Source organism: Pocillopora damicornis, chromosome 2, assembly GCF_964200805.1.
Source record: "Pocillopora damicornis chromosome 2, jaPocDami1.2, whole genome shotgun sequence".
Taxonomy (NCBI): Eukaryota; Metazoa; Cnidaria; class Anthozoa; order Scleractinia; family Pocilloporidae; genus Pocillopora; species Pocillopora damicornis.
The window spans coordinates 18,108,254-18,134,579 of record NC_142671.1 but is presented as its reverse complement, the minus strand read 5'-3'; the positions used below and the strand labels follow the sequence as shown (position 1 = coordinate 18,134,579).

The following is a 26,326-nucleotide window of genomic DNA, read 5'->3' as shown; positions in this document are numbered from 1 at the left end:
GTCAGATCCAGACCAGTTTTCATTATTAGTAGTTTTTAACCCTTTCATTGTCTTGTTTTACTGTTTTTTTTTTTTAATCCCTTGCCAGCTTTCATTACAAAACCGCTTTCAGAACCTAATACTAGGAAGAAACACGTCAATTCCGGATTTATTTTCATCAACCACAAATCTTATTCCTGTATGGAAAAAATAATCCGACATTCAGCTGAAACAGCTGCTCGAATTGATATGTCATTCATAACGAGGAATAACGCTCGAAACAGCAGCTACAGCAATATAAAAAAGTTTTATAACACTCTGAAGTCAGACGTGCCTCATCTAGAGAGCTTTTGCTCAAAAGCTAATGGAGAAAAAGAGCGGTTTTAACGAAAATGAAAAGTTCTCGACGGAGCCAGGATTTACACAGGAAGTAGAGGAACAAGGAAAGAAAGAAAAATGTTTCACTTAAACTGTACATATAATGATGCGAAAGATCGATTCAGGTTACTAAATTTGCTAAAACTAGAACTTCCAGTGGAAAGCTGAAAGCATATGACGGAAATTTTATTTTAGAACCGGTTACGTCAACTCGAAGTGGTTCAAAGGTTGTGCGTATTAAATCCGCAACACTTCAAAATAATGAAAGTTCGGCAGAAATATTCTTACTCAGAATATTAAAAGTTTATTAATCACGCGAACTTGATTTCTATCAAACGTTGCGCGTTTGAACTCCATAGCATACCAGAGAACTCGAAGTTTAGGACAAACCGTCATGCTTTGGAAAAAATGAAGTTTTCTTCCTCTTTGAAGCATGCGAATTTGCTGTGCATCGTAGATTTGGGTTGAAAATTTATTCTAGGGGTTGACGAGAAATTCGAACGATCTGAAATCAAACCAGACTTTCTTGCATTTGCCTCTACGCTCTTTTACATAAATTTCAACTGTACAGTTTATTTATATGGAATTCCCAACACTATCGCAAGTTTAACCTTTGGTTTGACCCCTTTTACGTCCGGAGTCTCATTGAAGTGCTTTCGTTGAAAACAACGCAATCCTAAAAATAGCTAGCAAGGCTGTTTTCTTTAATGATGTACCGACTGTGGAAATTGACCCACACCAAAAGTTCATACATCACACGTCAGTGGATCACCTTTGCATGGTTAAAATCTTGATAATCTTAATGAGAAACTTTGAAGTTGTAGCAAACATAGACAATAATTGTTACAACTTGTAAAATAAGTTAGGTTCCAAATTTATGGACAATATATTTACAAATATAAATACAAAAATGGAATAGGTATATTTGCAATGGTTGTTCTGCTAAGGACAGTTTTTACATGAAAAAATTCCCTTTGAAGCATTTTTCCTCAGAAGCAACCCGATTTAAAATCTTGTTGAAACAACAAACTTAGTGTAATAAACTGTGCGGTATGGACTCATTCCAGCTCTTGAGTAGGAAATAAATTTTATGTCCATAGACAGACAGATCTTTTTATACTTAACTGTGTTAATTGCTTAGTCTGTTTGCATTTCTATCAATAAAAAAAAGAAAACGTGAAATCACCAGCTAATTTGTTTAGAATACCAACAGATATTGTAAAAGTATTTCCAAAAAGTATTCATAGCTAGTTTTCAATTGATTCAGCAGGTGGACCATTTAAGTTGATCCTCTCAACTTGGAAACTATTCACCCTTTCACACAAAATGAGAATACTCAAACCCATCTGGTTTAAGTTGGTTACCTTGATTAAACACTACATTCTCCTAACTAATTTACAGAGAAATGTTTGGCAGCTATAAGGGAGAATTAGCTACAGATGTTGAGAATTTAACCCTTTAACTCCCTGATCAAATTTGTAATTCTCCTTACCATCAACAATACAATTCTTATAATGTTTGTTCAGAGAATTTTGTATTGGATCAACTAATTATCCCCAAATTGATGTTTTTCTTCATTCTCATCACTTATCTGGTTGATATTGTATTGACATTGTAAGGAGAAATTATGTCTTGGTCACTCATGGGAGTTAAAGGATTAATAGTTAAAATGTAACTTCAGGTGAAGGAAATAAGCAACTTTGTTTGGATGTTACAAGTATGTCTATACAATGAAAAAAAAATTTCCAATGGCAAGAAGGGAGAGTATCTTATCCAATCTTAGTATTACAAGGGTTATCAATTTTTTTTACTCCAGAGAAAGGATTTTAATTCATACTGGCATTAAGGTTGCTAAAAAAATAACTCCCATGAACAATGTGAAGGTTATAAAAGGCGTCAAGAATTTCCACACAGGCCAGAGTGCATAAATGGAACTGCAAAAGAAAGTGAAGTGACTGATATCACAATGATCAATGTGCTCAAGCAAATAACTATCACTGCCTGTTTTACATCCTGTCTATTCTCCCAAAACCTTGAACAATCATAGTGATTCAGCTACCACACCAGCTATCCTGATCTTTCAACCCCCTTCTAAACTTTATCCACGTTCAACCTATCATTCTAAGATCAATAGTGACTAAGTTATCCAATAACATGAGATATTAATCAAGAGGCTAGAATGCTGGACTCAAGATCAAAAGATCAAAGTCTGAATCCTACTCAGGATCAAAGTGTTGTGCTGTCAGTCAAACTCATTAGTCTTGTTGAGCCTCCCTCTATCCAAGAGTAACAATTTATGAGAACCACCAAGCTATGGGGGAACCACCTTACAAATTACTAAGGTTTACCAACAATGTATATGCCCTATTCTATGGAGAGTGGGAATGCTTCAGATCATTTAAAAACCAAAGAAAAGCAGGATTAAATCCACAGCTTAAATTTATGCAAGCCAGCCTTAAATAAAGAACTCACCCAAATTATCTCCAGTAACTGTTACAAATGAATAAAGAGACCTATGAGGAATCTTGTACGAAATACCAAGATGTAGGGGAACTACCTGACAAACCACTAAGGTTTATCAACAATGGATTTACTCTAATCTATAGAGAATGGAAATGCCTTTGGTTATTACAACCAATAAAAAGCACAACAAAATTACTCTGATAAAGAGCTAATGCTCCAAAGGTCAGCTTTTAAACTCTTTGCTGTGGCCAATTTATGTTATCAACCGAATTGAATAATGCTAAATTACCCTGTTATACTCTCCCATTGATGCATCACAATTTCTTTAGAAATTTAACTTACCCCCCACAAATGAATAAAGGGGGAGCTTCTAAAGAAACTGTAGAGTTAAATCAGTGAGGGCATTGAAAAAATTGGCCACTTGACCATAAAGAGTTTCTAAAGCTAATATTTTGAGCATTAGCACTTTGTCAGAGAAATCATAGAATCTGCACTTACCAAATCATTCCAACAATAAAAGATGCAGTGGCAATTGGGATGATGTAAGGAGAGTGCTTTTCCCAATCTGTGATTTTCTTATAGTAGCTGAGCCATAGGACACAGTAACAACCAACGCACAAGTTGAATCCTATGAGAGCACCTCCTATGTACAACCATAGTCTGATATGCAAAGACATTATAAAAAGGAATAATGAAAAAAAATGTGTGAACTTATGTCAATGATTTAAGGATAATGCAAAGTCTAATCATGAGTAGTTATTTCTTGGAACATCTGTCTTAAACCATTTAGTTGGTCATCAGCTTCCACCTTAGACAACCTATACTGTAGCACCTGCAAGAGTTTTGACAAAGGTTTCAAGATATGTTAATCCAGTCTTCACCCCAAGCTTTTCATATGTCTCGGGAGTGGAAGGAAGAGAGGGAGTCACCCTTATGGATTTCAGTTCATAAAGTTGTTTAATGGCTTTTCTCAGAGGTAACTGTCGATTTATTTTGTGGTATCAGTGATCATCCAGGTGAGGGTAACCCTCAAAAGCAAAATTGAAGTCACAGGGTCTGACATTTGACATTTCTACTCAATCAGGTTGTCTAAGCTTCAGTCACTGTCACTGATTGTCCTTTTTCAGTAATCCTACAACCATATAATTAGTCACCACTTTATTGACTGTGAGGTGGTTGTCAAGGGAAAACCACATGATATAGCTGTAAACTAGTTAATAATTTGTAGGCATGTCATGTGGTTTTTGTAGTTTTTAATCCAAAGTTGTCAGAATCACAAGAGAGATGTGGGAGTTGGCAAATAAAATATAAGCACCTGGAACAGGTGTTAGATACATGTACATGATGTAGGATTAGAGTAGAAGGTAAATGCATAATACAGGTATAAATTATCTCATTTTTTCATGAATTTTTAAATTTAGTAAACAAGCAGAGGTTTGTGTGCATGTATTTTAGATGTTTTCTATCAAAATTTAAAATTTTTAGGGCATGTATAAAGTATCTTGTGGGGCAGAATTTGTCAGAATTGAGGTCTATCAAAACCCTTTTGACTACCCTGGCTGCACCTGATATGATGTTCTACAACCCGCTACTTCACCCTTTAACCCCCATGTGTGACCAAAGCAGAATTTCTCCTTAAAATTTCAATACAGTATCAAGCAGACAAGTGATAAGAATAAAGAAAAATATCAATTAGGGGATTATTAGTTGATTCAATAACAAATTCTTTGAACTAACAAAGTAAGAATCGTAGAGCAGACAGTAGGGAAAACTATTACTGTGATCTTGGGAGTGAGAGGGTTGAACACACGTAGCAAATGAGATAAAAAGACTATATTTAACATAGAAATTGTCAAACCACGGTGTATAATCTTACAAAAAAAACTACTTGTACTTCAAAATAAGTCTTACGGGATGAATAGTGATGAGTCAAATCTCAGGCTGGCTCACCTATGTATTCGTGGATCGAACCTCACAGCGACATAAAAGTCCGTGTAATAGAATACAGCTATTGCAGCTATCATCCAAAACACAGAATGAGGGTTTATTCGAGATTTTGATGCTGGGTCATTCTCCCTCAGTAGTCTTTCTCCTTCTTCTCTTGCCCTCTCTAGAAAATCGTAGGTAACAACGTATTTGGGTAAATCATACAACATAAACAATATAATTTTATTCAAAGCTTCTTACTATTTAAAAGAGAATCATATCGTATATCTCTACGACGAAGTAATGCCTCTTGAAGATCGTCGTTAAGTTTTGATCGATCCTTGAACGCCATTTTTTGGTACACTTACACTTAGAACCCGCCTCGCTGAGTTTAAAGTACAGTGGGCGCATAAAGGAATTTGATCACCGATCAATCACAGGAAGTACGTGACAGTCCTCCACGGGCGGTGGATAGGCAACCTAAACGCGAACGAATTATTCTGTATCTTAGTCACGTCTATAGAGGAAGCTGTTTTTTCTTTAGTAACATAAATGACGAGCTTAAATCTGTTAGAAATCTCTTTCATAATCCTTGTTGTGCACTTGGGTTTTCTGCAAGGCAACTCAGGTGAGAAAAGTTTGGACGCTGTGCCTAGTCTGTTTTCTGTTTATTCTCTGTTTATAATGATTTCCTCGCGGTTGTAAAGGATGATAATCATCGCTCAGCTTTATTTCTCTGTCTTCGGTTTGAATGAACTTAAAAGTTAATTTTTATTTTCCTTCTAAATGTAGATAAAGAGAGCAGTTTTAGACAAGAAGTGCGAAGCTACCAGTTTGTCTCACCGCGGTTAAGCCTTAATCAACAAGGCCGATGGAGAAGAACAAGAGATACTTCAACGAAATCAAGTTCGGTGAGTGAGCCAATATTAGACAATGATGACACAATTTTATGGCTCTTTCTTTCTGATCTGAAGATAACTGTGTGTTTCATGTTGTCGGGCCCAAATTGATTTGACTTCCTGAATTCTTCATTTACGGAGCTCGACTGTTGCCGCGCGATCAGCAAATTGCAGCTCACTTCAATGGAATCATCGACCAAATTTTCTTTTAGGGTGGTCATTTGGGAAGAGCAACGTTTTCCCTTAGAGGATTTGGCAAGGAATTTGTCTTAGATGTTGTACAAAACCGGTAAGCCTTGTTACTTTGTCTAACACAGATTTCTATCTTAATTTTTTTGCGAAGCTTTTTTAAAAAGTTCCGTGATATTCCCACAGATTGGGCTCATCGAATTTTTGTTCTTGTTCCACAGCGTTTTGTTCTCCGCCAATTATGTGTCAAGATATTTTAAAACGGATGGTGGAGAAATCATTTCCAAAAATGAGGTTTGTTCATCCTATTCACAGAATAAATTTAATTAGGATTATTTCATAGCCGACTTCGGTTCATGTAAAGCGATTTGGGGTTTTCTTAAGAGATAGCCCGGTATTTGCTAAAGTCAAAAGGCCTAATCTTCTTCGCACAGTTGCATGTCAAACATAGGTGTTAACAAAAATTCCTTTTGAGTTTGTTTGCCGAGCAATTATTCTCATGTTCTTCAAACAGGGAGCGGTATACCATTAGCTTGCCTGGGTGATTCGCCTCGTTTCTAAAAGAGATGCAAAATTCTGTCAAAGGCTAATTTGACATGTGTGTTTTGTTGTCGCAATTGATATTTGAAAGTGTAAAGTGACGTCCGATTCCTTGATCTAACCAGCCGACGAAAGCGATGAAATGACATGAAATGAGAGAGTGCATGAGACTTGAAACCGATTTATCGCGATTCGACGAGATAATTCTTGAAGTTCCTGTTGTTTTCTTGATTATGTCGAAATTAAAATATATAACTGTTCACAATTATAATTTTGTTTATTGCGATCGAACACTGTTTAGTTCAGGGAATCACCTTGCTGTGCTGACATAAAAGGGCGTATATGACTTTTTTCCCTCCTTCATAGAATTCAATTGTAACATATCAGGTCATTTATGAGTAAATGGAAGGTTAATTAACATATTGACCAAGGCTCACAGGTGTGAGACAAAACATGACATTGAGCTTGCGTTAGATCTTCCTTCAGCTTGTGGCCAAACACGATATTTTGATCGTTTAATCCAACATCCAGGAAAAAAAATGTTTTAACACAAAACCGAGAAGTGTTGTTTCAGATTACAATGTTTGATTTTGCTGCACTGTATTAAAATTAAAAGTGTTGTATGGTGCCTGATACAGTTGGAATAATAGCCATTGTATAATTTTGTTTCATGTCAGCTTGATTCATTCATTAGCGGTGTGTTTTGTGTAGTTTATCTGCTCTCAGTGAAGGTGAAGGTCAACTAAACAACTTATCTTTTTTTACTGACCATAAGTATTAAGATTATTCATAAATTGGAACTAGAAAAAATGCATAGCTTAAAATAATATATGCAAGATAGAAGAGAGAGAAAAAAGGTTGGTTTTGAAAATTTAAAGCAAAACATTCTCAGCACAAGTGTATATTGTTTAGGTGGAACCACTGCAGAACCAGGGATGAGATTTGGGTACTTGTAAAAGGTCAAAAAATATTGAACTGTTTCCATTTGATTAATGTGGTCTCATTGCTTTATGAGGGTAATCAAGGATGTTGTGAACTAGGACTTCCCTTTCAGTTTTTTATTTGCTTTGAATCAAACATGCAACTTGCATGCAATGTATATCACAGAACAGGATCACCACTAAAGGTTAACTAAAAATTTCTATTTTACTTTTGTAGAGAAATGAAAATTGTTTTTATCAAGGAAATATTCAAGGCTTGAAGCACTCAATTGTTGCTATTAGCACTTGTCAAGGAATCGAGTAAGTGAATGGTAATGGTGAATGAAAAGGAATTAAGGAAGACAAGGGGAAATCATCGTGTCTCATTATCTTAATAGTTTTGACATAATGTTACAGTTAGGTTGGATTCTGTTTTATTTTGAATGTTTTTTGACTTGCTATGGCGAAGCTTTGCAAAGACTTTCTACTTTCCATACTCATCTTAATGCTACATTGAGAAATGGTTTTTCTTTTCATGCAATTTTGTTGAGTATGAAATCAGATTTGTGTTGAAGATTTACATGTCTGTATTAATTTTTGGAAAATTTTCTAAGGGTAAATCATTTCATTATAAAAAAAATAGTTCCTTGCCCAAACAAAAAGCCCATGAGAAACTCGTCTGATGAAACATTTTAAATTTGTGAGAAATGTCTTTCTCAGGGGAATGATATATGATGGGAATGAGACATATTACATTCAACCATTCCCTGGAAATGCAGACAGAGTAAGTTCTAGTTCCTTATGAGTGGTTCTTCATTAATGGTGTTTATTTTTAATGACTTTTTCATTTCCCTTACACCATACATCATGATTGCTAATTATTGCTACTGTTTGGCCTGTTAACCCTTTCAACCCTAAGAGTGATCAGCACCTAATTTCTCCTTACAGTAATGTTGCTGAGTCATTTATTAAGATCTTGAGAAAAAAAGAAGTGATTACCAACCTAAGAAGCTTCGATTGTTATACAAATTCTCCTTGTCAGTACCAAAAGAAAGGTATACAAAAGAGAATGGAGAATGTGGATGCTGATGTTAGGGTGTAAAGGGTTAAATGATGGAAGTTTGGGTTTCAAAACCTCTTCTTAAGGCTTGTGGTGGTAATTAGTATAGCAGTTGCTTAATGCAATGGTGTTAGATAAAGACATTTCTATTTGTTTTGTTTTGTTTTTTTTTGTTTTTTTTTTTTTTTTATACTTGTGAAATATTTTTAAGGTACCTTCTCTATAAATTGTAAGAAATTAAACCTAGTTAGAATATTCATATGCCTCTGAGTGAAACTTGCCATTTATCTCCACACACAGCATGTTATGTACCGTGCTTCAGACCTGAGAACTGGTAAAAAACATTGTGGTAAGTTAACACTATGCAAATTAAAATGATTTGTTCAGGATTTAAGACTTCAAGCATATATTGAGAGTCACCATTAACTTTATAAAATAACTCCAGTTTTTGAAATGTTAAAGACATAAATTTATTTACTATCGTAAGAAAAGAAATGATTTTTTGACAGGTGTGACGCATTCTGATTTTACACATTCTATGGAGGATTTTGTTTCTCTAGGAAAACATCGGGTAAGGTTTCTTTATCTTTTCCTTCCCCTTGAATGGTTCTGTTGTTGTAGTTTCAAACCTTATGTATGGCCCAATTGTTGTGTCTTCATTTAAAATTTCTTGTTTTTTTAAATGATTTTTTTATAATTTTGTGATTGTCTCTATAGTCTCGCAGAAGTGTGATGAGTGAAACCAAATTTGTGGAGCTAATTATAGTCAATGATGGTAGTCAGGTCAGTTGAACACTTTTATACAATAGCACTGTTCTCTTTATATTTATTATGGGACTGACAAGGAGAATTTATTGGACAATCACTAGCTTCTGAAATTAGAGATCTTTTCCCTTATTTGTGTCACTTTATTGTTAGTAGAAATTAGTACCAGTCCCTCTCAGATGTTAAAGGGTTAATGGGTATTGGAACTAACACCCTATCCAGGAAGAGGACAATTAGCAGTAGTCTCCAAAACTTCAATCAATTCAGGCCACAACTGTGTAAGTCAGTCCAAGGTACCTACAACAACAACAACAACTTTATTTCCACCTTACATTTATTTACATGATACAAAAAATAATATATAAATTACATAAAAAATGGAGAGAGTTCAGGCTGCCCATTATAACCATTGAGGGCTTAAAAGATAAAGCAGTTTTACTTAGGTTATTAATAAATTACTTTATTAAAGGGTCAGATACCACACGTGCACATCACACGCACACACCACACAAAACACAAAAGAAAAAAGAAAAGTTATTAGAGGGGAGTGAAGGGTTGGTGTAACTACAGGGAGGGAGTAACCAGAAATGGGAGAATAATCATTTTTGAGGGGCCATACTTTGTTTGCAGGGTGAGGGTTTTTTCTGCAAGAAATTGGGGAGGGCGTACAAAAACTGCATGCACACACTCACCCCCCCCCCCCCAATCTTATAAATAACAGTTCCTACAGCAAACAAAGGGAACGTTAATGGTTAATGCTGTGGTGGATCATTTAACATGTCATTTATTGATTGTGAAATTCAGTTTCCACTGAGTGGCTTTTTTCATTTTTTCTTAGTACAAGTACTTTAAGAGTAACAGGACAGCAGTTGAATATCGTTCAAAGATGATAGCTAACATTGTAGACTCTGTAAGTAATGAGGCATTGCTGTAAGACTTTCTGTATCATGTATATTGCTGTATGCAGTAAATACCAGCAATGAATAATATTGTGGTGCTATACTCTCAGCAAAATATCTTATGCTATGCACAATTTCATATGGCACTTGTTCAAAATTTAAGCTTTCTTCTCATGAATGTTTTCCTTGACAATGTAATGATAATGTAAGTAGAAATTACTTATGAAGAACTCCTTGGTACTAAAGGGTTTAAAAAGATTGCTAACAGAACTTGAAAATCTAACTCCCCTCCATTCAACTTTGTTTAACGTTAAATATATGTGCAGGAAAAGTGCTCTGTTTGTGAGGGACTTAGATTAAATTTGAATTGTCATCAAATCAGAGCATGACATATTGAGCAGTGATGAAGAATATACACTCCTTTGTTTGAAATAATTGCAAACTATATGCAGATGCTAGGAAATCAAAGTCAGCAATTGTAAAGTGGTCATACAAAGCAGACTGAATATAACATGTGTTAAAATTCAATCAGGGAAAGTGATCAAATTTTACCTTAATGTCAGAGAATTAGCATCCAAATTGGGACATCAGGAGATTTGCTCTGTATCTCAGTGGGGCTCCTGGGTGATGCATTGGCATCTATACTTTGGAGTTGAATTTTTTCAAGATAAACAGAACTTTGGGTAACTTCAGTAAGGTTCTGAAAAATTTTACATATTCAAATGCAGGCTACTAACTATTTAACACTAAATTTGCCTTTAAGTTGTACCGACCTCTCAAGATACGTGTAGCTCTGACTGCAGTGGAAACTTGGACCCAAGGCGATAAAATAATGGTTGATGAAGATTCAGACAAGAGTTTACAAAACTTTATGAAATACAGAAATTCAGATTTGGTCAAAAAATACCCACATGACAATGCACAGCTGCTGACGTGAGTATGATGAAAACATGGAAGTAATAAACAAACACTCTACATAAAAATCTTTGTTTTACTAATGACAAATACCGTATGTGTTAAAGGATTTGGTGCAGGAATGAAGTTTGTACAATGTCTCGTTAATATGTAGTTTGAGTTCCAGCAAGAGTTGCCTAGGTTTTAGTGCTCTCAGGTTTTCAAGACACCAGTGACCAACATAAGTGTGTTTTAGGACAACCCTCTAAGAGTGTCCCATGGCACTCCTCCTTTATTATGCCCAAATCTGAAGAGTGCTATATGGCACTTTTGTAGTTGCTGTGATCCAGCCATTTAAAAGTAATGTTATTGTCATTGTCAGTGGTCCATTTGTTGCAAGAGCCTGGAGACCAATCAGAGAAGATTTTAAACACTATTCATGCTTGTCACCTAGCAACTGTTCCATACAAATTTAGCATGAAAATTTGTTCTGGTGTTCATAATAGTGGAACCTGTGGCTTAAGATGCAAGTGGAAATTGAAAGCACCAGAAAAAATTGCTGATAGGGATGATGAGAGTGACTTTTCTGTTTCTTCTGTTAATACAGGAGACCTTTCAGAATTAGAATTCTCCACTTGATGCTATCTTTTTTGGCTCTTTCTCTAGAGAGAGATTAAAAAGACTAAAAAAGAATGAACCTTGATAGACCATAGGAAAGTTTTATAGGGTTTCAGGTCTGAATGTGGTACTGATGCGCTTTTGTCAAAAAAAACCACAGATTTACATAGTAGGGTGTACTATCTAGAAGATTTCTTCCAATAAGAGGAAATTGAGAAGAGAGGTATTTTTGATAATATTATAATTGTGCTTTTGCTTTCAGGAGGATAAATTTTAAAGGTTCAACTGTTGGAAAGGCTTCAGTTTTGGCCATGTGTGGTGAGAGGTCTGGTGGTGTAGTACAGGTACATGTCATTAAAATTAATCTGATTTTTACATAAATTATTTGCTCAAATAAGAAGGATTAAAAGGTATCTTCTATCTTTGGGTGGTCAGTCAGGTGGTCATTAATTCCTTCTAATGTTTGCAAGTCATGTCATTATTTATAAATTTGCATAAATTATAAAAGGTTGAATTAATTAATTACTATTATTATCACTTTGGAGGGCATTGGGAAAACAAAAACTGATGAAAAAATGACAACATAAAAATCTGAACAATCATACAAGTGCAAGCATTTTAGCCTACAAAATGCACCACAATACCCAAAAAAGTAATGGGGTAAGCTTTTTCAAACATTTTTGTCTTGCTTTATGTTATGTGTTAACCAGATAGTTTCTCTGTTGCTTTGTTTTTTTGTAATAAGGATCATTCTGACAGCGCTGCAGCTACAGCAGCAACCTTAGCTCATGAAATGGGTCACAACTTTGGATTTATTCATGATCAGGACGGTAAGTGTATTGACAAAAATCTTGGAGTCCTGATATACTTTGTGGTACACTACACATTGCAACCAAAGCAATGTGAGATAAAAATGTGAATTTTTCACCTTTGCAATTCCCTATTACAGAAGTTTTATTTTTATATAATTACTAAAATAGCTTTTAGTATTCTATTGCTATATATTTTTTTAATTACCCAAAAACAAAACCCAAGACCTGGAATTATTATTATTATTATTATTTCCTTTTAACTGATTGTTCAAAAATTGTAATTGTTTGTTACCAGGGATTTAAAGTTGTTAATTTACTTACATATGTTGTCTATCCTATTCAGTTCCAGGTTGTAAATGTGATGCACCAGCTAATCAAGGATGCATCATGTCTTCTGTAGCAAAGTATGTCTTTCCTGAATTTTTTTCATTTAGGGACTGAGGCAGAGTCAGAAGTATGTTGCTAGGATGTTGTTGTTAACCCCTTTTGACAAAACATTTTGGGGTTTATCTTCCATACATGCTAGTGCAATTGTGTGTACTTCATAGGGGACTTAACAAAAATCCCATACAAACTCTGTAGTGATGTATTCCCTTTGGTAATTGTTTTCAGTTATGGACACCTCATCTTCTTTAGAGTAAATGTATCTGTTCATCTCCTTTTATTATGAGATGCAATATTAAAGGGCACTACCCTTGTACCTTTTAGTAGAATGAGTGCTTACCTAAATGCTGTGGAAGGTGAAGGAAAATTAGTTAGGCAAACTAAGGCCAGGGTATTGCCCTGCAAATCTTTTGTGGGCCCCCCACATCCCATTTTGGAAACTACTCTAACCTTGCCTTAAGAAAAGTTAGCCTCAGGCATTTATCAGTCATAACATAAGGGAAAGAAAGAGAACTGTTTGTCTGATGATTGAACTCCCAGTGAAGACAGGTGGTAGCATGGTGTATACTAAAACAAGTTTTCATTTAACACAGGAACACACCCTCAACAGACTGGTCATCATGCAGCAAAGATTCATTTAACACATACCTGAAGCGGGGCCTGGATGCCTGTTTGTTTAACACTCCATCAAACGTAAGCTTATTTTGATAACAACTTCTGAGATTAAAATGGACAACTATGGCACTAACTTGTTTATAGAGGTTTCCTTGGGATTAATGACATTTTCAGTCACTCAAGAAACAAATCAAAAAATTTATGAAAGGTGTCTTTGACCAAATCTCTCTTAGCTTCTTAAACTCAATAGGTACACCTGTTCTCTCTGTAAATGTGTTACCTTGTTGTTAGAGTGGGTCAGATCAGTTCCTTGCAATAATTTTTAAACCAGTAGATTCTGAATCACCTGTGGTATTTTTTGGCACTTGTAGTTGTTTGGAGATGCATTGTGTGGCAATGGCTTCAAAGAGGAGGGTGAAGAATGTGACTGTGGCACCATAGAGGTACAGTACAGCATACAAACAATTTGGAAGCAAAATTGCTGTTTCCATATATTTGTGTGGTGTAGTTTTTGGGGTAATGGTAGGCCTAAAAAAAGGTGGTAGCCAATGGCAGCAACTGACATTTGGTTATCTGAACAGAACTTATCATCAATGTTGAGTGAATAAGAGTTTTTTGTTAGTGTAATGAAATGCACCTGGATGTTGAAAACTGATCAGCCAAGTTTGGTGTACAGACTGTAGTACTATTGGCTGTTTTTTTTTTAAGAACAGTTCATGAGCTGCAGTAGGCCAGTTTTGATGTGTTGATTACAAGGCCACTCTGTTCAATTTGATAAAATTTGCTGATCAGTTTTCACAAAAAGTCAATAAGCAAGTAACTCCTTTCCTGACCAAAGGTAAACAAAACTTATAGATAGTGTCACCACTATAATGCCTTTGTCATAGTGCTACTGGTTGGAAAGATCCCGAAGATGAAATTTCTATTGTATTGTACCTCTAGCCAATAGGATCTTAGGAGGCTTGGAAAGCACTACCACTAGAGGTACAGCCTGCATATCTAGTCCTTTCCTGACTTTGATGATTACTGAAGGTCTGGGTTTTGAAACATCAGTTGCATATGGGCTCAAACCACCCGTTTTTTACCCAAATAATTATTTAAACATAGTTGAATTCAATGTATGCCACATGGTTAGTGGTAGCTTTGTCTTCTTGTAGCTTAACAAGTCCTAGTGAAACTTTGTTGAAGGTAAATTAGCTTTCTGATATTATGGCAGAGGATCTGTTGATGTCAGGATGGGTTGCTTGAATCTAATGTAGACTATGTCTTATTACTTCTGCTTAAGTTCTTTTTGTTGAAGTCTGGTGGAAATTTCCTTTTGTGCCACAGACACCTTGTAGAGCAAAAGTTTTTTTTTTTTTTTTATCAACATGTGCACCTCATGTAGTTAATATAGTTTTAAGGTAGTTCATGTCAATTTTTAATGGAAGTTTATGATTATGTTATGTGTTAGGAGTGTGAAAAGTATGGTGATCATTGTTGTAATGCCACAACCTGCAAGCTTCATCCTGCCTCTGAATGTGATTCTGGCCCATGTTGTGACAAATGTAAAGTAAGTTTAAATTAACACATAGGGAATTCTTTTGCTTATAATTAAATTGCATCAACCACCACCTAGGGAAATCCCTTGACTTGCCATTAAAATGGTAAGAAGCAGACTAAATGATACTGGGAAGTTTTTGTCGATTCACAGGCAATCTATTTTCACAATGCAATGTGAATCGAATTGATTTTTTTCCTATGAATATATTCCTTAAGGTTGATGTTGAATTTTTTCTCAAAATTTATTCATTGATTTGACAAAATATTCTCCCTTTTGATTTCCTTGTAGCATAAACCTCAAGGTTTTCTCTGTCGCGACACGATCAATGAATGTGATTTACCAGAAGTTTGTACTGGAAAATCAGGATTGGTAAGTGAATCAATAGCTTTGCATTTCCTTTTTTTGAACCATGGGTGGTACAGTTTATCATATTCCAGTGTGAGCCTATGGCAGTTTTAAAAGCAGGTTGATTGTGAAAAGTATTGTCATAAGTAAAGATTGGTCAATTAAAACTGAAATCTAATCAGCAAGGTACTTTCCACTCAGGATAATGTAGTTCTTTATCCATGAAAAATTGCCTTGTTTACATCCAGTGTATTTCAGGGCAAGAACCTTATTGCTCTGGCAATAATGATTATTGCTATTGGAACACCCAGCTTGCAGCTGAATAATGCCAGCCTGGCACAATATTCCTGATGAATAAAATGAATGAATTAGAACACTTCCTTTCTTTGAACTCAATATTTTAGGTTGAGAATAAGCAGGTCTTTGATAAATTTATTTATTTTGTGCGTCATCAATGGCACTAACAGCCTCTTTCAGTTCTACCTGTAGGGTAGATTTGTAAGCTATAGGACCCAAAATGTACCATGTTTCGACTTGTCTTTCAGTGTCCCAGCAATAAATACGTGCAGGATGGTGCAACTTGTGCCAATGGCGAGGTGAGAAAATATGATGCCACTTCTCCATTATCGTGAATTCAACTTGCTGTTGTCCAAGATATTCATGTCTTCATCAATTGGTATGCTATTTTGCTCTTTTAAGGGATACTGCTTCAAAGGCAAATGCCCCTTACACGACACACAGTGCAAAGACTTTTGGGGAAAAGGTACTTTTTATCTTATTAAGAATCTTTGCTTGAAGCTGTTTTATGTTCCAACTCTTTCGTCGCTGTGCGTATCTAGTGAAACAAACTTTCTGCCCAGAATAAGAAAGGTGGTAAATCTTGAGCTCGTGTGTCGTGGCCGTCAACTCTTTTCAACCTAACATCACCTAATTGATCATTATCTTTATTCTCATGACCTTAATGTGTGATTTAGGGGTGATATTGTGAGGAGAAATTAGATGCTAGTCACTCTTAGGGGTCAAAGGGTTTTTCATATCGAATAAGGGATTTGCACAGAGAACTCCGTGATGAGCAAGGCCATTTCTAGGTTCTTATGTCACTTGCTTTCTGCAAGTTGCTTGAATCAGCAATGATGCGAGTATCTTGGACGAAGTTTTCATCTTTTCTAACAAAACAGCGGGATGATTAAATTAAAAAAGAAAAACAGAAACATTTGAAGGTTGAAAAATATAGCCTAACCTGAATTGTGATCAGATGTGTTTTGTAATGTCTTTTAATGCAAAAATAGGTGGCTTAGCAGTTTCACGTCCAAATATGAAAAAAACGAAAATTGTTGTTTCATCACCCCCATAACCCCCCCCCCCCACCTTTCTAGAAAAAAAAGGAAATGAAATGGAATTGCCATAATGCATCGCTAATAATACATTTTATCCATTCAGATGCACTTTCCGGCCCAGACGGTTGTTATAACTGGAATAAGCAAGGAAATTACAGAGGGCATTGTGGCTTTCAGGGTAGCAACGTGTATAAGAAGTGTGATGAAAAGTAAGCATTATTCATAATTATATGTTCGCAAAGCATGCTAATTCTGAGAGTAACTCCAAGTGCATCTAAAGAAATCCCTGCTGTTGGCTTTTCTACCCCAATAAATTTTCTAAGATTGATCGAGACACTGGATCTGCATAACTAGCTAAAAAGATTACCTACCAGAAACCTTCTATAACTGTGAACGATTTTTTAGTCCTTTTTTTTATCAAATTAATTGTTTCTTTTTTGTAGGGACAAGCTCTGTGGCATGCTTCAATGCACAAACGTAGAAGATAAGACCCACCCAATAATCGGACACCCCAAAGGCACTTATGGACACACCTCTGGCGAAACACTTTGCAAGTTAGTACTATACTGTTGAGAGGAATTAAAGTGCTTTTTCCGTTCAAGAATTGACCCTTCACACCTTAACATTAGTATACATACTCTTCTTACTGATCTTTGTCCATTTATTATGTTACTGGCGAAGAGAAATTGTCCAATAGTCAAGAGCTGCTAAATTTGGTGATCATTTCCTTTATTCTTACGACTGCAATATTTGATTCAGGTTGATCTTTAAGAAGAAATTAGATGGTAGTCACTCAAACCATACTCACCCGTTGACCTTTTATAAAGTTAGACCACTTTAAGCGTATAGATCATTTTAACCATCTCGACTGGTTGGATCTAGGTAAACGAGTTGGACCAATGTAACCCTTTGGGCCAATTCAAGCTGTTTGATCATTTGATCCAGCAAGATCAATTCATTGGTTAAAGTGTTAAGGAATGGAGCGTTTTCAACCCTCCGCACCTCGCAATAGCATAGTACGTCCTCGTTGTAGGACTCAACATGGAACCCGTCCCCATCCCTCCTCCCAAATAGTTTCCTTGCTTCTAATATCCTTTTAGTTTTTTGTCCAAGAGGAGCTGAAAGATATACTTACCTCCTATTTATTGAATTTGTAGAAGTGCCTCCGTTAGTCTTGGCTCAGACATTCCCGATCCTGGTGAAACTTTGGAAGGGACAAAATGTGGAAAGAATATGGTATCTCTTAATTACGTTTCTTGTTTGTTACCAAAAATATTTTAACCCATAATATTTTAAGGTCATCTATCGCTGCGACAGGCTTATTAGATCGTGTAGCTCGTCACGGTTTTCAGTCAATGCGCTTAAAGATGAAGAGTAAATCGTAGAAATCACAATCCATTGAATTATATTGCCTAGTTTGTATCTTAAGTAAAGAAAAGAGCATGAGGTTTTTACTCCTTAGTGACCGGGTTACTGGTATTACTGTTCTTCGCTATTGATCAGCTCCTTGGAACACTTTTCCAACGTGTGTCTTCAAACCAAATCCAAACTAATGACAACGACAATCACAGGTGTCCGAAAATTGGGGAGATGACTTGTGATTAAGAGCTATGATTAAGATTAGTTGAGCGGTTTACGTGCATTTTCTTGACCAATCTCACAGCGTAGTGAAGCAAAAGCGACGAAATTCCGTGTTATTTTAATACTGGATTGAAACTGCTCTATATTTCTTCATTATGCTTCACCTAGTCGCCCAAGCATCCATGGAGGGAATGGAATAAATTATTTATTCACTTAACAATTACTCCACGAGCGTGCGTTGGATTTGAGATGAAAGATATCCAACGAAGCGCGTAGGGCATAATCAACTTCAAATCATCATAATCATAGAGTATAATCGTCTTAAATCCAACAAGTGCGAGTGGAATAATTGTTTTATTAAAAACGCCCCAATATATAGATAAATTTATTCAACTTTAGTTTTAAGCACTAAGGGAATTTTACAATGTACAAAAACACTTCCGGTTTAACACATCTTCATGTGCGTGCAAGGTTTAATGGCTCATAACCCATAATTGCTAAGCCAATGAAAATTCTTGAATTGCATGATCCAGTGATCTAGTTTTCAATTTTAGGTGATATTCAAGATGTACGGAGGTCAAGAGGGATTACTGAGTAACTTGGGAACGAATGTAAAGTGATTTTATGCGTCATATATTCCACTTATTACTAACACAAAAACACATCCTTTGTATTTTTTACTTAGCTTTGCATTCAGCGGAAATGTATCAGCATAGACGTGTTTAATGCCAATAACAAACCATGTCCAAACAACTGCTCAGGTGAAAACGGGGTAAGTGATTCTGTGTTAGTTGTAGCAAGTGTCCTTGAGCTCATGTTGATGTTATTTCCCAAGACTGGTCGTTGCGTAGTGTTAACGAGCAAGACACATTCGTCACAGTTCCTCCACCCAAGAGTATACGTGAATATCGGCAAACTTTTATGGAAACGTAGAGAAGGGATGAGGTTAACTCTGCGATGGACTGGTATTTCCTTTACAAGGGGAGGGAGGGTTAGGAGTAGTTGTGATAATCCTGTTCGCTTAATGCTACTTAAGCTTGAATAAGCCCCGCAAGTGGAGCCTTCTGAACGTAAGCTGATCTTGCCTTACGTTTCATCCACACTTAGGAGTCAAAAGGCGCCCCCCCCCCCCCCCCCTCTCGTGCACACTCCCCGCCTTTTTCGGGTGAGTGTTGTGACTACTTCCTAACTACACCCTCTATCTTATTCAAACCCTTCAGATTTGTAACAACGATGCAGAGTGTTTCTGTCATAGTTGTTGGACAGGAGCAGATTGTAGTGTTCCACAGAAGTGTGGAACAGAAGGTTAGTGGGTCTAAATGTATAACATGGTATCGCCTTGCGAGCTCGGTCAGAAGTTAGAATAGCGATACATTAAAGAGGTATGTGCGGTATGAGTTCCTAGAAAGGTTCTGAGATGTTATGTACGCTACAGTAATCTTAGAAACATAGGTTTTGTCGAGGGTGCTGTGTGGTTCATCTTACTGTCGTGGTGGATGGAAGACCGCATGGAGGACCTCGTGTTGAAAGAGTATATGACGTTTCATTTCCAAGACTTGTTGATTACATGTCTCCGGAGGACCTCAACAACCACTTGCAAGATTTTTAAGATGTACAGGACCAGATGAAAGTTCTAAATTTCTGTTGGAAGCAATAAGTAAGATGCGACAGCTTGTGACCATCACGTGTTACTCAACATATTTGGATGCTTCAGCCTTTAATACTGGGTTGTTGGCTGGATTCTCACCAGGGTGGGGTTTAACACCAGAATCACTAGCTTTTTTAGTTCCACATAGGGGGTCGCGTTTATCTGAGGACGCCCTTTGGTTACGCCCTTGCACTATTTTCCGCTATCGACCACATTTCGTATTATCGCGATTTTTTTGTGCATTACACAATACTTTTTCTTAAAATCAATCAGTGCTTTCGTGAATTAAACTTTCTCTTCACTGACTAAAAATTTTAAAGTCGTTCATAAAATTTAAATGTTCGAACGTTGTAAAGTAATACGCTTGAATTGAAAATAGTGCTCTTTGCAGTGCTACATTGTACAATATTTCTTTTTAAATAACCTGAAATAAATTTTCATAAAATTTAACTTTAAATTTAACTTACATTAACAGTAATGAGAGGTCATATTAAAATGATTTATTTTAATTCTTCTTTAACGCGTACAGAAAGATGAAGGTTTGCCGTGCGTATAAAAATATCACATCGTGCTTGCCATTACTTACTCACGTATAGTATGATGATAAAAGATTAATGCCAAATTTAATATCACCAATACGACCTCATTGATATAAACTGCGACTGAGCTTCTTAGATATGAGACGTCGTAAGCTAATTGGTGTATCTAAACCATATTCGCGACTAAATGGTTACTTCTAACTGTAAGATTTATCAAGGTTTGATATTTGTTTTTGTAATAACCAGACTTAGATACATGACATAGCTCACATAACAACGGTGAAAATAATACTTCTTTTTGATTGGTTCGTAAACGAGTGTCGTGATTGGTCCTGAGTAAACTGTTCTTTTACGAAACGAACTTGAAATTAGTAAGATCCTCATGTAAATACACTTAATGTTAAAGACGCATCTAAAATAACTGTTGTAGTGTAGTGTTATCAAGAATGAATAGTAGTTGGTGGATGTTCCACACTCATCCACACTCTTGCTAGTTTATTAAACCCTTCCTTACGCACAGGTAATGGTACAGAGTACACAATAAGCACCCCAACTAATTTCACAGGTGTGCCAGGTAAGACCTTTATTTCCTCTGTCCTCACTGTTTAACGCTACTCATATATATATATATATATATATATATATATATATATATATATATATATATATACATATATGCACTGTTAATCTGTTATACGCTAATAACCTCTTAAGCCCTAATACTATTCTAAAGCTCTAACCTTGCTGTAATTTTAACGCCTAATTATACTGAAAACGTAGAATTATACATAGAAGTACCAGACTTTCGACTGTTTTTGCCGATGAGAGACTGGCCATTAGTGAATCGGGGATACGAAGATGCGCCTGGTATGACGGGAAGAAAAGGGAAACTTTTCTTCCGATGATAACCTGCACGCTTCGAATCAGTAAAATCCATTCTCTGGTAGCCTTGATAACTCAGAGATCACTGGTACATAGTTAAGATATCGCTCATAAATGTGACTGACTCTGACATTACATTCGGGGTAATGGGCATATAACTCATATTCAAATCGCTTTTTGTTTCATATTCCGGATTCGTTGCAGATCCCTTAAAGGGGAAGAATCTTAGCAAATACTCTTCACTCCCAACGTTTCATTGCAAGTTAGAATTGTCGCTTATGCCCACATTTTTACCTCGGCCTTTCCAGTTCATAAAGCAAGAATTTGGGTGAATTTGAGATTAATTTTGTTTCCTAATCTGGTGAAAAACTTTCCGTCGTTTCATATGAGAGTCGATCACTTACCGAAGCTCTGCTGTGCGTTGATGCTTCTAACCATGATAAAAGAGTAAAAAGTAAACATGCCAACGTTATCCTCTACTAATGTCTTATCAAGTGGCACAGAACATGTCGAGCAACACACGGAGATTCACACGAACATGGCATTTTATTTTTTTAGTTCATCGATGATCAATTGCTAAACATCGCGTCTTTAACATATACGAGTCATTATACTCGTCTAAAGGCAACCACACCATTAACTTATTGAGCGAAATAGTGATTATTAATCAATTTTAATAAGAAAATGATAGTAATAAATGATTAATAATAACTAAGTCTTTTTGTCACGTGGACGGTTTTCATTTCTGTTAATCCTGAAAAACTCATCAAACGAAGCAAAAACACTAACAACGAATAACAATTGAAGTTGTTGAATAAGGAATTGGAAGAACTTCCAGGTCTTAGTCATCACTTAGTCAGTGGGTGTTCTTGGTTGTTTAACAACTTCAATCCTTTAGATGTCTATAAATGCTTCCAAAAACATAACAACTTTGATGTTGTATCGGTATTTGACCAAAAAGCTGCAGTTGTACTGAAAGCAGCCCAGTAGAACGTAAGACGAAACCATAGTTACCACATCGGCCGAACAGAACAAAGGTGAATTACTGAAGAGATCTGTGAGTACACTGAAATGTACCCAAGCGTTGATGTTAAGTTTCCCGTCTTATTGGTTTCAGACCAAACTTATGCAATAGCTATCCCACATAGCTTTCAGTACTTGATTTGTAATTTATTTGAGAGGGAGCAGTGTCACCTCTTAAGGAGTGGATTGAGGCAGTGGATGCTCTAAGAAATAACCATGAGAAAGAAAAAACTAAAAACACTTCGGTTTGCACAAACTTTTGTACGAAATTTCACGTAAGCATGCGTAAAAATCAGCTTGCTTGTCCGAACTTCATGAAGTAAGATTACGGCAAGAATCTGTTTCTAAAAGAAAAATGTATGCAAAGAATGCGCTAAGTAAACTGGACAACGTGGTTCAATATTGCTAGCAGTAACTTAGCCTTCACGTAGTCGACTTAAGTTGTTTCAAATATTAACAATATAATCTTTAAATTTTTATCGTGATAATGAGAGAGTTACAAGATAGGTTTTGACAAGAATAATGAGATTGACCCTTCAAGCTCTTACCTCTACTGGCAAGAGGAAATATCTTCAAAACTTTATGGAGAATTTAATCTTGATGCTGGCATCGTTCTGTCAACAGGGACTGCAGAACCTCAGGCAAAGCGAAGCAAGTTGGCTGGGATTTTGATTTTGGTGTTTTTTATAATTTTCCTGATCGTTGGTGCTGTTTTTGCTTTTATTTACCGGAAGCAATTGAAAGAGAAATGGCAAACATTCAAGCAAAAGGCCCCTGTCAATAAAAGGTAAAGAAACTAAGTGTGGGTGTTTCTATGTGTGCCTTCATGGGTTTCCACCATAGTTTTTTTTTCTTGACTTTGTTTGTCTACTTTTATCTGTGTGTACATTTTTTTTCTGTCTGTCTTTTCGGTTGGTCTTTGTGTCCTTTTCGTAGTATCTGTCTCTTTGCCTATTTGCATCTTTCTGTCGGTCAGTCTGTCTCTGCCTGATTCTTTGTTTCTCTCTGTCTGTTGTAATGTATCTGTTTCTATATCTGTCTGTCTGTCTGTCTGTTTTTTTGTTTGTTTGACGGACTGAATTACTGATTGTGTGTTTCGCGCTCACATTGTTGGGGTTGTTTATTTGAAAATAGCTACCTCTCTTGTTGAGTACAGAGGCTACCTTTTGTAGGAACCTTTATCCTTGCTAGAATGAAGGCTTATTTTGATCTCATTGACTGGCAGATTTTATTTATATTTATCTGTATTTCATCTCGTTTCCTAGTTATCAAGGTCTGTCCCGGGCTTCTCCTAAACAAACCAGGGCTCGTAATGGAGCAGAAGCTACAGCAACGACAAATTCGGAGCCCTTAAAGCCGAGACCCGATATATCGGGGCCTACGCTCACAAGTACTACCCGTAAGGAGCCTGTAAATATAACAACTAATCCGTTAGGGACAAGTAAATTCCCAGCTGTATCCACTAAACAAGAACAACCGGCCTCTCAGCCACCAGTGGTCTTTAAGCCTACCCTACCGAAACCGGATAAACCTGAACCACCTGTTGTAGAAAAGGAGAAGCGTCCTCCCAACCTTCCACCTGTCAAACTTCGAAATCGTGATTGGCCACCCAAAGGTGACAAGACAGCATCATTAAATCGCGCCTCCAGTCCTCCGTCAGTAACAGAACCAACTAGACCGGTAAAACCTGTTAAACCTCCGAGACCAGAAAGTCACGCGGGTGTTTTAGATAAACCATCTGTCCCTCCCCACCCTGGCGTAAAGGCTTCGAAAGAATGGCCCCCTCGCGATAAGAAAAACGATACACATTCAAACCCAGCTCAGGGATCTAGAGCCCCTACGAGTCAACCGATAGTTCCACTAAGGCCGGTTCCGAAAGCTGTAAAAGGACCTTCAGAAGAAAGACCATCTTCCATTCCACTGAAACCGTCTGATATTAAAAAGGGCCTCGGAACCGGAAACGATAGGCCTCTTTCAGCTTCAAATGTTGCAAGCCCTAAAAAGGTTCCTCTTAAGCCCCCTGGGCCCATTCCAAAGCGTCCTGGATCAAAGCCGACGTGAACGACGGGATATCGCCATTATATGGTGTACATAGAGTTAGAATGTCCTGAAGTAAGAAATGCCCATAACATAGACAGCTATTGAATTCGTATAATAATCCGCCAGTAAGATATGATGAACGAGAAAGTTTTAAATTAATCACCCATCGTAAATCGGGCTGCTTTCATTATAAAGTAAATTAATGATACAACATGCTAATTTAAGTAAGGTAAACTAACATACATTTAAACAATTTAACTAAGTCGATGTTTCAAATGATGTTACAAGGTGCGATAATCCTTTTATCACCAGGCAATATGTCACTTTCTTTAATGAAAAGACTGGGTGGTTAAACTTTTCCATCCAAGACAAGGAATTTGTTTTTATAATTAGTGTTTTTATTAAGCATTATTATACATAAATGAACGTTAAATCGTTGGTATGTAAGAATCAGGCCAATCAATCGCTTATTGATTAGCTAGACTCTCACATTGTGTGACAAACGATTAAACGTTAATTTATTCATAATACCACGTTGAACAACAGCATTTTCTATAACACTATTACACGTGCTCTTTTGCCACATTTTTTTCGCTGGGTTGGTGGGTACTTAAACACCTAAACAAGAAGGATGAAAAAAAAATGCAAGTATTAAGGAATTTTCTTTAATTGGTAATTCAGTTGTGTATATGTTGGTGTGAATGTTCTTGTTACCTCTGACACAACTTGTTAAACCTTCTTAATATGGTCATCTCTTCGCACATAGCTCAAAATTCAGCCCTTTATCTTAACCAGAAAAGATGAAAAGTTAGTTTCGAACATGAACAACGTAGTTAAATCTATTAAGTTATAGAATTGTCATGTTTTGTTGTGTTGTTCAAGACTTAACTTTTTAGGACGAAACTTAATTTGAAATGCCAAATTTTCTAGCTCGATCATCCTTAGTTTGGGAGACTTCTAGTGGAAACTCAGATTAGGATATGATTCTTTTTTTGATGCCTTTTCGGAAAGCGCCATTTTGTGGCGTTTGTCTGCATATGGTCAGATAGTACATTTTACACTGTCAAATAACATTCTTAGTAGCCACCGAATGAAGTAATTGTCCTAAATCCTAGAAACCCACAAATCTTTGGACGAAATGGGGCGGCCAGACCAATCTGTTATAAAATTATTTGGCTTATTTTGTAGTCAGAGAGTGGATAGAATTCAGAAATTGACAAATTGGGCTCGACAATCCTGACAGTCGCAGTCTCAATTCCGATTGGCTACGAGCCCGCAGCTGAAGCACTGTTTTCGTGACCTTATTCCTACAGACAGATTTTCTGCTGTACTATTAGGATCATAGTGGAAGACAACAGTTTCGAAGCAGCTAATGTATCAATATTGTTGGATTCGCTTTACAGCGAGAATTGTCAAAAGTAGGTTTGTGTATATTACTGGCTTGGCTGAAGCTGAAAGCCGGGGCGGTTGACGACAACTAAAGGCTTAATTATTCATGGAATTATGCTAAAACTTATTAAGAACAGAATACTTTCTATGAATTCACTGGTCTGGTCAATCATTTCCAGCTGACTGTAAACGCTCACATTAATCTCCAAACGTTTTATTTACGGTTTTCAACAACCCTGTTACACGTATGTTCTCTGCATTAAAGTGTGAAGTTTAAAATAAATTTCTTCACTTAAATTTTGGAAAAATTTTACTTTTCTTCATTTTACTGTTCGTGAATTTTATATTACAGTTTTAAACACATCACTTTTTTTTAAATTTAGGCTCATTTAAAAATTACTTTCTCACATGGTTGGCTGAGTCGGGAAACAGTTATTTCAAAATAATTATATCAAAGTAAATGCATACATTTTTTTTATTTTAATCAGTTTTTATTCATTGTTTCAGTTTTAAATCATACACGAGAACGCGAGCTTAATTTAGTTAAGGGGGTCAAAGAAAATACCCGTATCTGAAAATTATCAAAAAAAATTTGTAATCCAAAGTTTAGTTGATTAAAATTGGAAAATTAAAAATATTAAATGTTTTTATTACTGTA

At 36.2% G+C, this 26,326-nt stretch overlaps 2 protein-coding genes across 4 annotated transcripts; one reads left to right on the top strand and one right to left on the bottom strand.

The window, feature by feature from the left end:
• Positions 1 to 1,130: 1,130 nt before the first annotated feature.
• Positions 1,131 to 5,161, bottom strand: LOC113681639 (transmembrane protein 128). The gene is made up of 4 exons (XM_027198745.2): positions 5,008 to 5,161; positions 4,771 to 4,930; positions 3,319 to 3,480; positions 1,131 to 2,291 (listed from the first exon to the last, which is right to left on the bottom strand). The coding sequence occupies exons 1-4, from the start codon at positions 5,096 to 5,098 to the stop codon at positions 2,189 to 2,191; spliced, it is 516 nt and encodes a 171-aa protein (XP_027054546.2). The 5' UTR covers positions 5,099 to 5,161; the 3' UTR covers positions 1,131 to 2,188.
• Positions 5,150 to 26,326, top strand: LOC113681651 (zinc metalloproteinase-disintegrin-like MTP8). 3 transcript variants are annotated; one of them, XM_089195982.1, is made up of 28 exons: positions 5,166 to 5,374; positions 5,539 to 5,657; positions 5,858 to 5,934; positions 6,056 to 6,128; positions 7,533 to 7,615; positions 8,015 to 8,078; positions 8,655 to 8,703; positions 8,864 to 8,925; positions 9,072 to 9,137; positions 9,958 to 10,029; positions 10,782 to 10,951; positions 11,793 to 11,874; positions 12,276 to 12,360; positions 12,686 to 12,746; positions 13,320 to 13,419; positions 13,713 to 13,784; positions 14,795 to 14,893; positions 15,173 to 15,253; positions 15,775 to 15,825; positions 15,929 to 15,992; positions 16,670 to 16,775; positions 17,010 to 17,120; positions 17,724 to 17,802; positions 18,833 to 18,919; positions 19,368 to 19,452; positions 20,855 to 20,908; positions 22,864 to 23,026; positions 23,505 to 26,326. In XM_089195982.1, the coding sequence occupies exons 1-28, from the start codon at positions 5,299 to 5,301 to the stop codon at positions 24,298 to 24,300; spliced, it is 3,087 nt and encodes a 1,028-aa protein (XP_089052108.1). In that variant the 5' UTR covers positions 5,166 to 5,298; the 3' UTR covers positions 24,301 to 26,326. The 3 variants fall into 3 exon arrangements, with proteins under 3 accessions (XP_089052110.1, XP_089052108.1, XP_089052109.1); XM_089195984.1 differs by lacking the exon at positions 20,855 to 20,908 and having other exon boundaries at positions 5,150 to 5,374; positions 22,873 to 23,026; XM_089195983.1 differs by lacking the exon at positions 20,855 to 20,908.

Coding starts and splice junctions, on each gene's coding strand:
- LOC113681639 (XM_027198745.2), bottom strand. CDS start 5,098: ATGGCGTTCAAGGATCGATCAAAACTTAACGACGATCTTCAAGAGGCA. Junction 4,931..5,007: donor ATATGATTCTCTTTTAAATA/GTAAGAAGCTTT, acceptor ACGATTTTCTAG/AGAGGGCAAGAGAAGAAGGA. Junction 2,292..3,318: donor TTTATTGTTGGAATGATTTG/GTAAGTGCAGAT, acceptor TTTCTTTTGCAG/TTCCATTTATGCACTCTGGC.
- LOC113681651 (XM_089195982.1), top strand. CDS start 5,299: ATGACGAGCTTAAATCTGTTAGAAATCTCTTTCATAATCCTTGTTGTG. Junction 8,704..8,863: donor AACTGGTAAAAAACATTGTG/GTAAGTTAACAC, acceptor ATTTTTTGACAG/GTGTGACGCATTCTGATTTT. Junction 17,121..17,723: donor TCTGGCGAAACACTTTGCAA/GTTAGTACTATA, acceptor TTGAATTTGTAG/AAGTGCCTCCGTTAGTCTTG.